Consider the following 16,049-nt stretch of genomic DNA (forward strand, 5'->3'; position numbering starts at 1 on the left):
TCCGTGAGAAAAGATCAAAAAGAAAATCCAAGATGACATCACAACTAAACTGTACAGAATAGAAAATGACAACTGTGTAGAAAATTAAACAGCAATAAATGACTTTCGAAGAAAAAAAATTGCATTGTTTTCCGGTAAAGTCAATATCAGAGGGGAAATCAAAATAAATATACGTAGCAGGATGATTAGGAATAAGTGATCATCATCATCATCATCATCATCATCATCATAGGTATTCTGCCATTATTGGCAGGTCACTTGCCGCAACTAAGAAGCCTCCATGCTCCATGGTCTTTCGCTAACCTCTTCGTCTTCACGTGCGATTTTTCCGTTTTGATATTGACAATCAATTGAATTCTTCTTCGCCCCTCCTTCTCTTTCACACTGTTTGGGCCATCCTGTCCTTTGCCAAATAATTATTATTATTTTTTCTAATAGCCTTATATTCAATTTTGACAGTGTCTGTATGTAGTGCCAATTTTTGTGTACAGATGGCTCTTGGGTGACCTTTTCTCTACCCCGAAGTTTCGCATACTGGTTCCTTTCCTCCCATTGTTCAAAATTTACAGTTAGGCCGCGTCCAAGCATCTTTTGTCAGTGTGTGGGAGTGAGAGCTTTGTGTGTGTAACGCGCTACCGCGATCGTGCTTGGAGGACCAAATTACATTCCTTTTCAATGAGAATAATTATCAATCTGTGTACCAATACAGTCCATTAACTGTGTAATTCTTATTAATGTTACTATTAAATCATTATCAACCGTTTTTACGCTGTTTTTTATGTATGTTAAAACAACAAACCGTTGTTTGGATAAACATATTAAATGGTCCTCTTTTCGGGCCGGATTATTAACCGTTGTGAGCAGTTTTAAACGAACAGTGTGAACATTCTATTTCGGTTTAAAGTGTTTCGTGTGCTAAGATGGAGACATTTGCTGTGAAGAAACGGACCCTAAAGTCTAAAATCACAAGAGCTGAAAAAGCCGTCGAGCTTTTGACGACAAGTGAAGTGAACGCCATTCTTGTTCACAAAGAAAAAGTAATGGATCTTGAGCGAGAATGCTCAGCGTTGTTGGAAGATTGTGCTTCGGTGGCAACAGATGAAGAATACACAAGGGAAGAAGTGGACATTGCGGAGATGGACAACAGGATAGTGAAACTGCGGGTGTCATTAATTGGATTACAAGTGTCACAACCCCCTCCCCCAAACCCTGTGTCTGAAGTGCAACAAGTGAGTGACATTAGGTTACCCAAACTCCAGCTTCCAGTGTTCTCAGGAAATCTCTTCGAGTGGCTTTCGTTCCATGACTTATTCGTGGCCTCTGTGCATAATAACGAGAAACTGACAGGTGCTCAAAAAATGCAGTATTTAAAAACATCGTTGCAAGGGGAGCCGGCACAGCTTTTACAAGCTATGCAGATAACGGACAGTAATTATAAGGAAGCATGGGTCATGTTAAACGCGCGCTATCATAATAAGCGAGAAATAGTAAACTCGATTTTGAAACGGTTAGTTACACAACCTTCCATTAAACAGGAATCAGCAGCCGCGTTAAGAAAATTGGTAGACACCACCATGGAGTGTACGCGTTCTCTTAAGGTGTTGGAACAACCAATCGAACATTGGGATGCGCTCTTAGTGTACCATACAGCGGACAAATTAGACAACGAGACACGTAGGCAATGGGAGCTTTCTTTGAACTCAAGTGAGCAGCCATCCTTTGAGCAACTCGCGGCATTTTTGAACAACAGAGCCCGCGCTCTTGCTGTTGCGGCCAATGACAAGCCGAGACAACCACCCGCCACAAGTGACCCAATGAAAGGCCGCGAAAAGAAATCAGCGTCGTCTTATGTCACTACCGCTCAACGAACTCAAACCCTATGTGAAATGTGTAGTTCTGACCACCCTCTTTACAAATGTGCCGAATTTACCAAACGAACAGTAGAAGATCGTGTCGCGTTCGTGAAGGAGAGAAAACTATGCTTTAATTGCATGCGCAAAGCATGTTGGAAGGACAAATGCTCATCCAGCAAATGTCGAAAGTGTGATAAGAAACATCATACATTATTGCATTTTAATAGAAGTGAGTCGACGTCGAACCCAGTACAATCTCAGGAAACAAGTGTTGCCTCTCATGTGACTTCCGAAGCCAGTGTTCCTCATGTCCTATTGTGTACTGCTATCGTGAAAATATTAGGGAAGGATGGTGTGCCATATCCATTCCGGTGTATGCTCGATTGCGCATCAGAGTCCAGTTTTGTTACTGAAAATTGCGTGCAGAAGCTTGGTCTTCGAAAAATCAGATCCAGTGTGGTGATTTCCGGTATAACGGGAGCAGGGGTAGGAACTGCTAGTGCTATGGTGAATTTGAAGTTTCAACCTCTAGGCGGAAGTTGTGAAACATTCGAAACCAAGGCTGTTGTAGTGCCCAAGGTGACCTCAAATCTACCAAAACAGCCATGTCCCGAAGCAACGTTCTGGCCACATTTGACAGGCTTAAGGTTGGCGGACCCCACTTTTAATGAGGTGGGGCCCATTGACATTCTTCTCGGTGCTGACGTGTTTCCGTCTCTCATGCTCGGGGGAAAGCGGGTCGGGCCCCCAGGCTCACCTATTGCTCTAGAAACGACCCTGGGATGGGTGTTATCCGGAAGTGTGGGCTCTAAAGCCAGCAACGTGACAGTGACATCATGCCGTGTATCATGTGAAATAGATTCTGCCCTTCAAAGGTTCTGGGAACTAGAAGAGCTGCCTCAGCAAACGCACTTATCCAAAGAAGAAAAGGATTGTGAGGAACATTTTCTGAAAACCCACCACCGTGACTCACAGGGACGTTATGTGGTAAGACTACCTTTCAGGGGTAGCGCGCCAGCACTAGGAGAATCACGCGAGATCGCGATTAAGAGATTGTTGAACATGGAACGCAAATTAGTGAAACAACCTGTGTTACAGCGTCAGTATCGTGAGTTCATGCACGAATATCTTGAGTTGGGACATATGGAGCTTATCCCCGCAAGTGAAAAAAATGTGCCCCCCGAGAAAAGTTGCTACCTGCCGCATCACGCGGTCTTAAAACCTACCAGCTCTACCACGAAAGTACGAGTGGTTTTCGATGGAAGTGCGGAAACAACTTCTGGGGTGTCCTTAAATCAAAGGCTCATGGTGGGCCCGAAATTACAGGAAGACATTTTTCCTATTCTAGTTCGCTTTCGCGAACATCGTGTGCCATTATGTGCTGATATTAAACAGATGTATCGTGCCATACGAGTGCATAAGGACGATGTGGACTATCAAAGGATTGTTTGGAGAAACTCGCCAAGTGAAACTATACAGGACTATCGCCTACTCACCGTCACTTATGGTACCGCTCCTGCTAGCTTCCTTGCCACGAGATGCCTACTCCAGGCGGTCGAAGATGAAGGGGAGAGATACCCGCTAGCAGCCGAAGCCGTGAAACGGGATTTTTTCATGGACGACTACCTCGGAGGTGCGAGCAGTGTGAGGGACGCAATTGAGTTGCAGCAGCAGCTAATTCAACTGTTACGGGAATGCGGTTTTGAGCTTCGAAAATGGTTATCTAGTGAACCAGAAGTGCTTGAGGCCGTTCCCCCCCACTTGCGCGAAATGGATGTGCCCTTCAATTTCAGTGAAGAAAGCAACTTTAAGACTCTCGGGGTGCAGTGGTCACCTGTAAGTGACGAATTTGGTTTCAGTGTATCCATCCCTCCTCCTCCCGCTGTGTGGACAAAACGGAAAGTACTATCGGAAGTGGCCAAAATCTTCGATCCTCTTGGTCTTCTTTCCCCAGTGACTATCAAGGCTAAGATACTATTGCAATCCTTATGGAAGGAAAACTTAGGCTGGGATGAACCCCTTTCTCTTGAGACCAGTGCAGTGTGGCAAGCATACTGTGACTCATTATTTTTGTTACGTGAGGTGAAGGTAGCGCGATGCATCATGCCATCTGACGCTGTCAGCTGTCAGCTGATAGGTCATTGTGATGCTAGCGAACGAGCTTATTGTGCAGTGGCCTACCTACGATCAGAATGTGCAGACGGGGGTGTGGTCGTAAGCCTCATTGCGGCTAAGACTAAGGTTGCGCCCATCAAAGCTGTGTCCCTCCCCCGCTTGGAGTTGTGTGCGGCATTACTGTTGGCTAAGCTACTAAAAACAATTGCTAGTGCAATTAATCTCGATGTGAAAGAAGCTAGAGCCTTTACGGATTCTATGGTCGTGTTATCGTGGTTAGCTCAGTCACCGGATAAATGGCGAACCTTCGTTGCTAACAGAGTAGCGAAAATTCAGAATATTCTGCCCGCCCCCCAATGGGGACATGTCGAGAGTAATGACAATCCAGCGGACTGTGCTACGCGGGGGATCATGCCCCAGGAGCTCTTAAGTCACCCTCTATGGTGGGAGGGTCCTTCGTGGATGCGCGAAGCAGTGTTGCCAGCGTCATTTTGTACTCCGGCTGCCTCAAGTGTAGTTGAGGAAGAAAGAAGAAAATGTGTCACAGTCATGTGTGTAAACACCGAAAATGACCTTGCGAACCGCTACTCCTCCCTGTCAAAGTTGAAAAGAGTGGTGAGCTGGTGTCGGCGGTTTATTTACAATTGCAGAAACCCAAAACAGAAGCTTCGTGGTTCATTGACCGCGACAGAATTAGAAGAAAGTCTTTTGTGCCTGGTCAAGGTAGTGCAGCAAAGTGTTTTTTCTACAGAGCTTAAGTGTCTACAGAATGAACAGCCCCTTCCCCGCAAAAGCAGTTTGTTATGTTTAACTCCCTTTATTGACAGTGATGGAATTTTACGTGTTGGTGGAAGGTTGCAGAATGCCGAGATGTCCGTGGATAGGAAACACCCTATTTTGATGCCCAAAAAGCATAAACTTACTCGTCTATTGGTGGAATGTGAGCATGCAAACACTTTGCATGGTGGGCCTCAATTAGTGCTGGCTACCCTGCGGACAAAGTTTTGGGTACTGGGGGCAAGAAGTTTAGTGCGTGATGTCATTCACAAATGTGTACGGTGTCAGCGTTTCAATACAAAAACTCAGACTCAAATTATGGGTTCACTGCCAGCATCCCGGGTTAATCCCGGCAAGTGCTTTTCCAAGACTGGTGTAGACTACGCTGGGCCATATGTTTTGAAAAACAGCTATGGAAAAAGCCGTATTAAGGGTAAGGGCTATGTTGTTCTGTTTGTGTGTCTCGCTACCAAGGCCCTACACCTTGAATTGGTATCTGATGCCAGCACCAATTCATTTCTAGCGGCTTTGAAGCGATTTATAGCCCGCAGGGGTGTTCCAAGTGATTTTTATAGTGATTGTGGTCGAAATTTTGTGGGCGCTAGTAAAGAATTAAATCAACTGTTGAAGGCCAGCGCGCATTCCAAGGAAAATAACCTGACCACATCATTCCTCTCCGAGAGGGGAATAACTTGGCATTTTAATCCCCCCTCTTCCCCTCACTTTGGTGGTTTATGGGAGGCCGGCGTGAAGAGTGTCAAGCACCATTTAAAAAGAATAATGGGAAATGTAACATTGTGCTACGAAGAGATGTGCACCGTGCTGGCCCAAATAGAAGGAATTCTGAACTCGCGCCCTCTCACACCGTTGTCAGAGAATCCTAATGATCTCTCCTGTCTTACCCCTGCTCACTTCTTAGTTGGGGAATCCCTCTTGGCCCTCCCAGAGAAGGACTGCTCGTCCCCTAACCTCTCTCACCTTAGAAGATGGCAGCTTGTACAACAGCTTGTAAGGCATTTCTGGCGTCGCTGGTCATTAGAGTATTTGTCCTGCCTCCAGCAAAGGGCAAAGTGGTTTACGCTACAAGATAACCTGAAGGTGGGCGACATGGTGATAATAAAGGAATCCAACCTCCCCCCACTACAATGGAAGCTTGGGAGAGTCAAGGAAGTTCACTCAGGCCGCGATGGAGCAGTGCGTGTAGTTACAATTAAAACAGCCCAGGGCGAACTGAAACGTCCTATTGTGAAACTGTGTTTAATCCCGTTCAATTCCGAAAATAAATAGGTCAGGCAGTAGTGTTGTGACAATTGCATTAGCTGCTGTCCTATAATTTGTAAATAGTGTTTTCATGTTTCAGCGTATTAATATTCATTAGTCTTATGCAGTGTATGTGATTTGTGTGATTCAAGGCTTGTGAAGTTATTATTTTCTTTGAAACTTGAGCGTTTCAAGGTGGGGGCTATGTTTGGGCCATCCTGTCCTTTGCCAAATAATTATTATTATTTTTTCTAATAGCCTTATATTCAATTTTGACAGTGTCTGTATGTAGTGCCAATTTTTGTGTACAGATGGCTCTTGGGTGACCTTTTCTCTACCCCGAAGTTTCGCATACTGGTTCCTTTCCTCCCATTGTTCAAAATTTACAGTTAGGCCGCGTCCAAGCATCTTTTGTCAGTGTGTGGGAGTGAGAGCTTTGTGTGTGTAACGCGCTACCGCGATCGTGCTTGGAGGACCAAATTACATTCCTTTTCAATGAGAATAATTATCAATCTGTGTACCAATACAGTCCATTAACTGTGTAATTCTTATTAATGTTACTATTAAATAATTATCAACCGTTTTTACGCTGTTTTTTATGTATGTTAAAACAACAAACCGTTGTTTGGATAAACACACACTATACGAATATAGAGTAATTATGGAGAAAATGTGCGTATGGGAAAATGCACAGTATCATATTAATCCATGATTAGTATATTCGTCAATCTGGTGAGTGTGGCATGGGAAAGTAATCAATAGAAAAGCTGTTGCAAAAAATAAATCAAATATTGACAATAAGTAAAACAAAAAAAATATTGTTTTCGTATTTCAGTGGGGTGTAAGGCCTGCTCTCTTGTGAGTGGCCAAATGCCAACCTCACTTCTTCGCAGTGCACCTTGGAAACTGCGTTCCTTGTAAAGCAGGCTAATGAGGCTCTGACGACTGGTAACACCAGAATAAACATGTTATAATGAGAGGGGGGACTAAATTTTTGAATATGTTTCTTTTGTACGTTATTTTTACGACAGTCCATGTTTGTAGAATCGTGTTGATCGTGGGAAGGACAAATAGCCTCCATGCTGACGTCCCCATTAAAAATCAATCAATCAATATATTTCGGTAAGATATGATATAATCTGAAAATATTGCATATACAAGTAATTGATAGAAAAAAGCGTAATTAAGCAGATGGAGAAGTACGCAAATTAAGTACTAAGTCCGGTATGTAGCGTGCTGTAGTTCACATGGCACTGACATTATTGTTGTTGTTGTTGCTAAATTGAACATTTTTGTCCATTTTGCACATGTCCATCTAGAGAAAAATGCACATACGCATATTACCCCAACAATATGATAAAAACACTAAGATGGCTCTCTTTAAACCCATTTCAGCCGTGCTTGACTGATACAAACAACTATTGTAATATTTATCGTGACTATTAGTTCGATCTACATTCTCCGTTTACACAGCAAACAAATTATAAAGCAATTCGATTTGTCTACAACTATTAGCTTGTTATTTCAACACCAAAAACAAACAAACAAAAAACTCCATTTCAATGACATGGGGAATTTCTTCATCCCTCCTTTAGACCTCTTAAACTTAAAAATATTCACTTTTGGCAATTTTTCTGTGAGTTAGTCTCGAAAACTTACAATCATGCCAAATTTAATCATTGTAGCCCTACAGGAAGTTCTTAAACATTTTGAAGGGTAAAAAATGTTTCATATAAACAACATGGGAAAACATTTCTCAGTTCCCATAAAACCACTCTCAAGTTGGAATTTTTTATTGTTGGTGATTTACTTAGGTAACATTAACGAAAACATACAAGCATACCCAATTTCAAGTTTTTATTCCAATTCCTAGTACCCAAAACATGAGCTTATAGGTCCAAAAAAAGGCCCATTTAAACAATATGGGGATTTCTTCATCCCTCCTTCAGATCCTCTAAAAATAAAAAGTATTCAATTTTGGCAATTTTCCTGTAAGTTAGCCCTGAAAAGCTAAAATCATGCCAAATTTTAACTTTCCACTTCAACCGGAAGTGCCCGTTATTTTATGTCAGTAAGTTCATGTAGTTTTATATATAGTTAGGACTAAAGATTTATTTTAACAAAAGAAACACTGACCAAAGCTTAAAACACGCTTTTTAAAAATTAAATTTAAAAAAAAAGTGTGTTTTAATCCTAACACACTTTAAAGGTTATTGTTGTAAGCTTTGGTCAGTGTTTCTTTTGCTAAAATAACCAATCCAAAGCCACGGATAGTCTTACTAAAGATTTGTTAATAATCTGTTGTACATATGCACTTATTACCCGCATATATGCATATTGCCTTGATATTAGGATAAAACGCGTACCTTTGAGTACTACATATAAATTCATTATTGTTTACTTTTCAATACAGGTACTTTAGAACTGTGCACAAATTGTGATAAAGAATGGACCAGTGCATAAAGTGAGTAACTTTGATATAGATTACTCATCTCATCTTGTAGTTATGCTAATTAATTCCTTGTGTCACAAGATATGAAGTAAAGAATACAACGACTCACCAAAGGTAGCCGTTAACCCTGGTTCGGCTAATAATATAAGTATATCTTTTAGTGGCAATAATCGTTTACACCTTAAAATATCTTCCGTAATTATATTCACTAGTATTATCACCTTTTCTACTGAAATTACAAGTCCATGATAAAAATTAGATAATTTATTCGTTGATTCTCTTTTAACGTATATTCACACAAACTGTCTTGCAATCAAAACATGTCCATTGAGTATCTATAAACAACTACATAGTAACCAACTATACAATAATAATGTATATTTCTTACATATTTTTAAACATTCTTCTTTTGTTATCTTTAGTTAACATTATATCAGGTATAGTTCTTGTGTAGAAGCACTTTCTGCCCAAGATACAAGTAATTATCAACCGATACAAAGTATCTCGTTGTATAAAATGTCGCCCGACGATGGGACTGAATATAAAAGTTACAAGGTAGCTTGATTTTTATATTTAAGAACCACTGGTCCGTTTATAATAATGATATTATATTAATTATGTACTTTACATTTTGATCGACCCTCGTATATAACTTTATTAAGTTTCCTTCATATAAATACATTTATAATAAGTATTTTATTCCTTTAATATTTATCTTTTATTATAAAAACGTCGTCGCTTACTAATATAATCAACGAAGGGTGCGAAGTCAAAAACGTAAGAAATAATTTCATTTTAAAACACATTACAATGATCAACAGTTTCAATCATTATTAAAAACGGTGATGATAACAATGTTTGGTCTTTCTAGGGCGCATTATATAGTAATTACTTTAGATGATATTTTACAGTATACATCGTATCAATAAGGCGTCATAATACAGAAGAATCTTATTCGAGTAACATATAAGGTGGCGCATGTAGACAGTCGTCGGATAATTAGCTTAATAGAATGAACCTTATACTTAACATAATCTTTGACAATTAAGTTTCAACACAAATCAATATAATATAAATAACCTTTGTGTTTAATCAATTATGAATCGAATTATAATTCTTTACATTAACAAGACAGAATTAAAATCATTTGAAAATTATCATTTATTGAAACAGACGTAATAAAGTATCTACGGGTCCATTACCTACTCCTTTAATGTGTTGTACTTCAAAGTCATAAGGGTTGTTTTCATTATTGTCATTAACACATAAATTTGAAGATAAATGTTCATAAGAATCTATAACTGATATGGGTTTAACCCTTACTACATCAACTGCAGTCAGTTTAAATTCGTACTTGCATATGATTCTAATAAAGTACATTGTACTGCACAATCGTGATTATGTTCCGCATTATTTTGTATGATCTGTCAGGAAAGTAAATGTACACCTATTTTTCGAGTCTGGCATTCCTGCGCTCCATCCGTGGAGAGTATGATAATTAAATCAATCAAATGTTTACTGAGGGGCAAAAAGAAAAGCTTAATCTGAATAAGACATTGCAGAGGGGCACAAGCTGTGAATACGAATAGTACATTGTGTAAATAAAGGACGACACCGAAAGAGAAAACCAGAAACAGCTGTTAAACTTACAAAAAAAGAGTAAAAATTGTCGAAGTGGGAACATAAAACACAAATACAACAAATACGCCGACAACTAAACGATCACCATGCCATGATCTTAGTGTAGTTGTTAAGGTGCTGGCTTACAAATGCAAAGGACGCAAGTTCGAATCCTCGGCAAGGACATTTTTTAAAATTTTTGTTAATAATACATACAACTCATGAGAGATGGTAAAAGAGGTCGTATTTAGTTTTTCGTAGCAATTATTATTGGTAATGTTTAGTACTGATAATACTTTTTGTCTTTGCGTATTGCTTTTATTCTTTTCTTCATTTCCAAAGAGAAGAATATCCGAACAAATGCCACCAAAATTCCTCATATTTTGAATGTAAACGCCATTTGCAATTAGTAAAGAATAAAAATTGAACGTTCCGATGTAGCTGCAAAAAGTAAAAAGAAAAACATGGAAGTGGACCATAATCATGGTTATTAAAAATACAATTTCTACATGCCTTACACCCAAGGTCCGTCGACCCTACTGTTCCGCGCTTTTACAGGTCCCTTCATAACTCCCTGTTTCTGCGTAACCACTTTCTCCAGCTGTAGTGTGACGTCACCGCGGTGAAGCAGGGACAAATATCGTGTGCTAAGCCTGTGTGCCGTCGTAGCGATTTGCAAAGGAAAACACATTTTTAAATGCAATAAAAATAGACTACATACAGATACAATATGTACTCACTATAGCATTGAGTAGCACTTGAAGAATAGCTTTGGATCCACTATCTTAAAGAACACTCCTGCGGAGTTCCTGTGTTTTTCTATTCAAAAACCGAATTCTGAAGTATGTCTTAGCCTTGTCGAATAGTTTCAAGAGCGAATTGTCTTTCTTAGGACATAAAACGGTCGGCCAATCAAATTCTTTTTCTTTTCTTCGATTCACAGTTTTTTGTGAAATGTTCGAAATATAACTTTATACTATTTTATTGCTTCCATCCACCTGGAAGAAGGTGAAACGAGACCACCACATAGCCTCATATTGCCACCTTTGAACTTCGAAAGAATCGCAACTATCTTGAATCCTGAGACTTCAACTTTCGATATGATTTCGAAGAGTAATTTTTTACTTTTCATAGTCTTATCGAAATCATAATGCACTGGCTGTTTCCACACATCTATTAAGCCTCGAATCATCGCCACCTGGACATTTCTGTGTGGTCCTAAAAATAAATAAACCTCTTGGTCAGAGCATACGCGCCTATTAACATTCAATTCATCAAATATAAGCACCGAAAATGTTTCCACACTCTTTAAGTAGCGCCCTTGCTAAGTCAATATTTTCAAAACTGGGGTAAGAATACCAGAAAAAAAACCGGTAATTTTTGCATACAACGTCGAAATGTTGACACATGGGGTACGGGGATTCGAACTTGTAACAGCAGATGATTGTATAATTTATCAATGAGGCGTGTTGCGTTAATGCACGAATGATACCTTAATCAATCCATCTTAGTTTTTTCTTGCCATTTATTAGCATATATACTTGGCCTACTGTAAAACTTTTTCGTAATATATCATCACCCGGTTATTAACCACTTTATTGAAACGATCACAATATTATATTTTAGAACTGGCCTTTGAATTTAATTCTTTATTATATTTGCTTTCCAATTCTTTTAACTTCGTTTGTAAACATATTATTTTGGCTTTGTACACACTGTTAGACTTCAGTTTTTCGTTCTCTTTACGCAAAAAGGAGAGTTCTTCTTTTGATTTATGCCCCTCACTCTCCACAGAACAAACGGAAAATAACATAAACAAAGAGTTATTTTTTGTTTCAGTCACAATAGTTATTTCATCTGGCTGCACCCCAATGTCTGATTTGTTTTTTCTTTAAACACCTAATTTCCGTACATTTAATTATTTCATTATTTACATCAACACGGTTCCGTATGGTAATGGTAAGTTTAGTGAAGGCACATCTTGTTTAAACTTTTTCTTGGGTAGAATATTTAGAAGCTCATTATGTCCATAAGCTTCGGGAATAAAATTATCGGAATAGACGCTGGCGTTTTCAACTTTAAAGATGTCTTTCCGACAGCATTTCTTTTGCCAAACTTTCCGCAAAGGATCCGAGGGAAATACATGATAAATAACTTTGGAACCCGTAGTATTTCTACTATAATTGCGACAAGTACTTAGTGTAGAATTCGACATGCTTATAGGCTAACAAGAGCACTACAGTAATTAATGTTTTCTTAATACAGGAAAGCAAGAATCACTCACTTTCCTGCAAAAATCAAAGAAACAAGGAAGGGTGAATGACAAGGACCTTGGGCGAAAGCTGTTTCTGCTCCCGCCGTGACGTCACAATTTTACTGCATCTTCGGTTTTCAAAGAAGGGTAGTTATGACGCGACCTTAAAAGAGGAAAGGAACAGTAGGGTCGACGGACCTTGCCTTACACCTCCCGACCACGTTTCTACGTTAGCAAGTAAGAGGCTTGTGTTTAGGTTAGGCTGGTCAATACGTTTTGCAAAGAGGCCCGGTTTAGCTCTGACGCACCACATGTGCGAGAAGGGAGAAAAACACTTTTTCTCTCTCCCTCTGTGTGTCTATTTATCTATCTATTTGTATATATATAACGCTATTTGTGAATGCCATAACCACCTTAATTTTCAGCGGATTGAGACGAAACTTTGCACAAACATTAATTGTTGAAATATCTTGATGAGTTCGTTAACCAGAATAATCAGATGAAAATGTTCAAAATGGTGGCCCTTCAAACTCTTAAAAAGTTCCAAGGGAACCAAATTTCGCCCATAAATAGGTATTCAGAAAGTTTGAATAAATTTTCCTCTTTTACTGAAATATTTGTGTGCAGAAACTTATTGAAATATTGGACCCGATTAATCGCCTAAAGAAGGTTCACGCCCTTTCGCTACGGTCAGGTTTCTTTTTTTTTTTTTTTTTGCAGGAGGGGGTTATTTTCCTATCGGAACAAGATGATTGTTAGTGATGATATGAAATTACACATTGAAAGTGAAGTAACTTGTGTAACGTGTTATTTGAAAGAATAATATAATAAATGTGCATTCCTCTAACACAGAGAACTGTAAATCATGTATTTCGAGTTCGAGAGCCTGAATGGCGAGGAGTGTTATTTGATTTGCTTTTTAGTAACACATTGCATTGCAAATAAAGGTAGGCAACATTAGTGGTAAGTAAAACAACAACAACAACAACAACAACAACAATAATAATAATAATAATAATAATAATAATAATAATAATAATAATAATAATAATAATAATAGGTGTTGTTTGTGGCAAGGTAATATCTTAATCAATTCTTCTTCAAACGTAATGATTAACGCCATATCTCCCTTACAAACAAAATATTAGCAATTTATATCGAGAGAACGGGAAACTGTAGAGCGATGGGACCAACGTTGGACAGTATGCACACATAGTACTCAGAAAAGTAAGCGATTTCAATGCAAAATGAACGAAGAGTCATTGTCATGGGTACTCATGGGGCCACGGCAGAGCCCTCTTTAGGCAAAATGTCGATAGCTTATATCGAGAAAACAGGAGGTGATAGTGGGATGGGACCAACGTTGGACACCGTGGACCCATAAGGCGCATCGAAAAAATTAGGGAGGCGGGCGCCAGCCAGCCTTACTTATTTCCACATAATAATATAAAATTATATTGTCGAAATACACACGAGTTAGCTACTAATATTTCATATTATTATTACTATTATTATTATTATTATTATTATTATTATTATTATTATTATCTACACCGTTTTTTCATTACGTGAGCATGTTTGACATGAAACCAAAGAGAAAATCCATCCTGTAGCGAAAAGAAACAATACTTTTCTCTCAAATGGATAAAATATCAAGCCGAGATTGATTCGAACTCGCATGGACGGCGCGAAAAGCCAGTGCTTTGTCCACTTTTTTTTTTTAACTGACTCACTGAACGTGTTTCAGTAACTTACTTATTGCTAATTTTACTTGCTTCACTCGTTTAACTTGCTTTTTCTAATAGCTTATAACGACAGGGACACGAACACAGAAACACCGAGAACAGTTAAAAATCATAGATGCTCTCCCGCCGGGAATCGAACCCGGAACTTCATACACCAAAGGCGCACGTGCTAGCGACTAGACCAGCGGAAAGGGCACCACTCTCTCCCTGTGTCGTTAGGGATAACGACCACTGTCTTGCCAGCTATCACTTCTGTGGGTTGTATACTATGATCACATGTTTCTTCTCTGCTGGAAGAGTAAAACCTACATTATATGTAATGCATGAGGTATTTAGACCTACATGCTCTTCATATAATGTAATAAAAGGGTCATGCTGGGAATAAGAAAAAGAACATTCCTTGGACAAAACGGAAACTATTGGCATCTGAAATATTTATCTACGAGGCATGCGCAGTAGTATATTTCAGAATAGTTACTGTTTTGTTCAGTAGACGAAGAAAGGAGTATAAAAAAGCAAATATGTCGCGTCAACGAGATCGACCAGATTTGACAGGGGTGGAAGCAGATGTATAGTAATACAACAACTTCGCTCAGTTGATACGAGTCGAGCCGGTTGATATCACTACCCGAGTTAGTCTTCTACTTGGGCTCAAGAATTCGACCGTGCAGGTCTCAGCCTTAATTTTAAGAATTACAGTATATACTTATATTGGTGATTACGACATTTGAGGCTGTCTCGTAATAATAATAATAAAACTCTTGTCTTCTCGTTATCTAGACGAGACGAGATACACTAAAATTGCCCCACGAGATTCACCAAAATTACGAGAGGAGACGCACCCTTGCCGTGAGCAACACTAAAAGTATCCCACATTACTGCCTACATTTCTCATGGCTTTCGGTTTCCAGTCTAATCAGGCCATTATTTCAAAACGAGTTAAAACGAGCTGAACGAGCGAGGGAGCCATTATAAAACTCAACTCAACTCGAAACTCGACCTCGAAAACAGCGCCTTGGCTTGGAACTCAACTCAAGAAAAATACCTTTGACTCGACTCGGATTGAACTCGAGTCGAGTCGAATTTTGGCTCGACTCCTGCTCATCCCTATTCGTATTTGTATTCTGTTTCCACTTCAACAATTTCTACTCTTTTTTTTCTTCGTTTACCTATTGTTTCTGGATTTCTCTGTCGGTGTCGTCCTTTATTAACACCATGCACTATTCTTATTCCCAGCTTGTGACCCGCTTCAATGTCTTATTCAGTTTAGGCTTTTCTCCTTACATTGACTTGACATGTGATTGATTTAATTCTCACTTTCCGCGCACGACCGATGAAAATGTTTTATTATTATTATTATTATTATTATTATTATTATTATTATTATTATTATTATTATTTTATTATTATTATTATACTATTGAACTTGCACGGCGAAATTACTGTATAATACGATATCATTTCAGTAATTTTATTCCATTGTATGTTATTTAATTTATTAATGGGCACTAAATTGTCTCCAGATCAACGAATAAATTAACTACGGCATGCACTTTGGTGGAAATATCATTACATGAACATGTTTGGAACGAACCAATAATCTTATTGTAATGATATTTCCACCAAAGTGCATGCCGTAGTTAATTTATTCGTTGATCTGGAGACAATTTAGTGCCCATTAATAAACTAAATAACATACAATGGAGTAAAATTACAGAAATGATATCGTATTATACAGTAATTTCCCCGTGCAAGTTCAATAGTATAATAATAATAATAATAATAATAATAATAATAATAATAATAATAATAATAATAATAATAATAATAATAATAATAATAATAATAATAATAATAATAATAAAACATTTTCATCGGTCGTGCGCGGAAAGTGAGAATTAAATCAATCACATGTGAAGTCAATGTAAGGAGAAAAGCCTAAACTGAATAAGACATTGAAGCGGGTCACAAGC

The 16,049-nt window shown here is 38.7% G+C and overlaps 1 protein-coding gene across 1 annotated transcript; it reads left to right on the forward strand.

Moving 5' to 3' along the window:
- The first annotated feature begins 920 nt into the window (after positions 1–920).
- LOC145660903 (uncharacterized) lies at positions 921–6,032 on the forward strand. The gene has a single exon (XM_081726334.1). The coding sequence runs from the start codon at positions 921–923 to the stop codon at positions 6,030–6,032; it is 5,112 nt and encodes a 1,703-aa protein (XP_081582460.1).
- Positions 6,033–16,049: the final 10,017 nt, after the last annotated feature.

This window comes from Thermobia domestica, chromosome 9 (assembly GCF_964235325.1).
Source record: "Thermobia domestica chromosome 9, izTheDome1.hap1.1, whole genome shotgun sequence".
In the NCBI taxonomy this organism is placed as follows: domain Eukaryota; kingdom Metazoa; phylum Arthropoda; class Insecta; order Zygentoma; family Lepismatidae; genus Thermobia; species Thermobia domestica.

Coding starts and splice junctions, on each gene's coding strand:
- LOC145660903 (XM_081726334.1), top strand. CDS start 921: ATGGAGACATTTGCTGTGAAGAAACGGACCCTAAAGTCTAAAATCACA.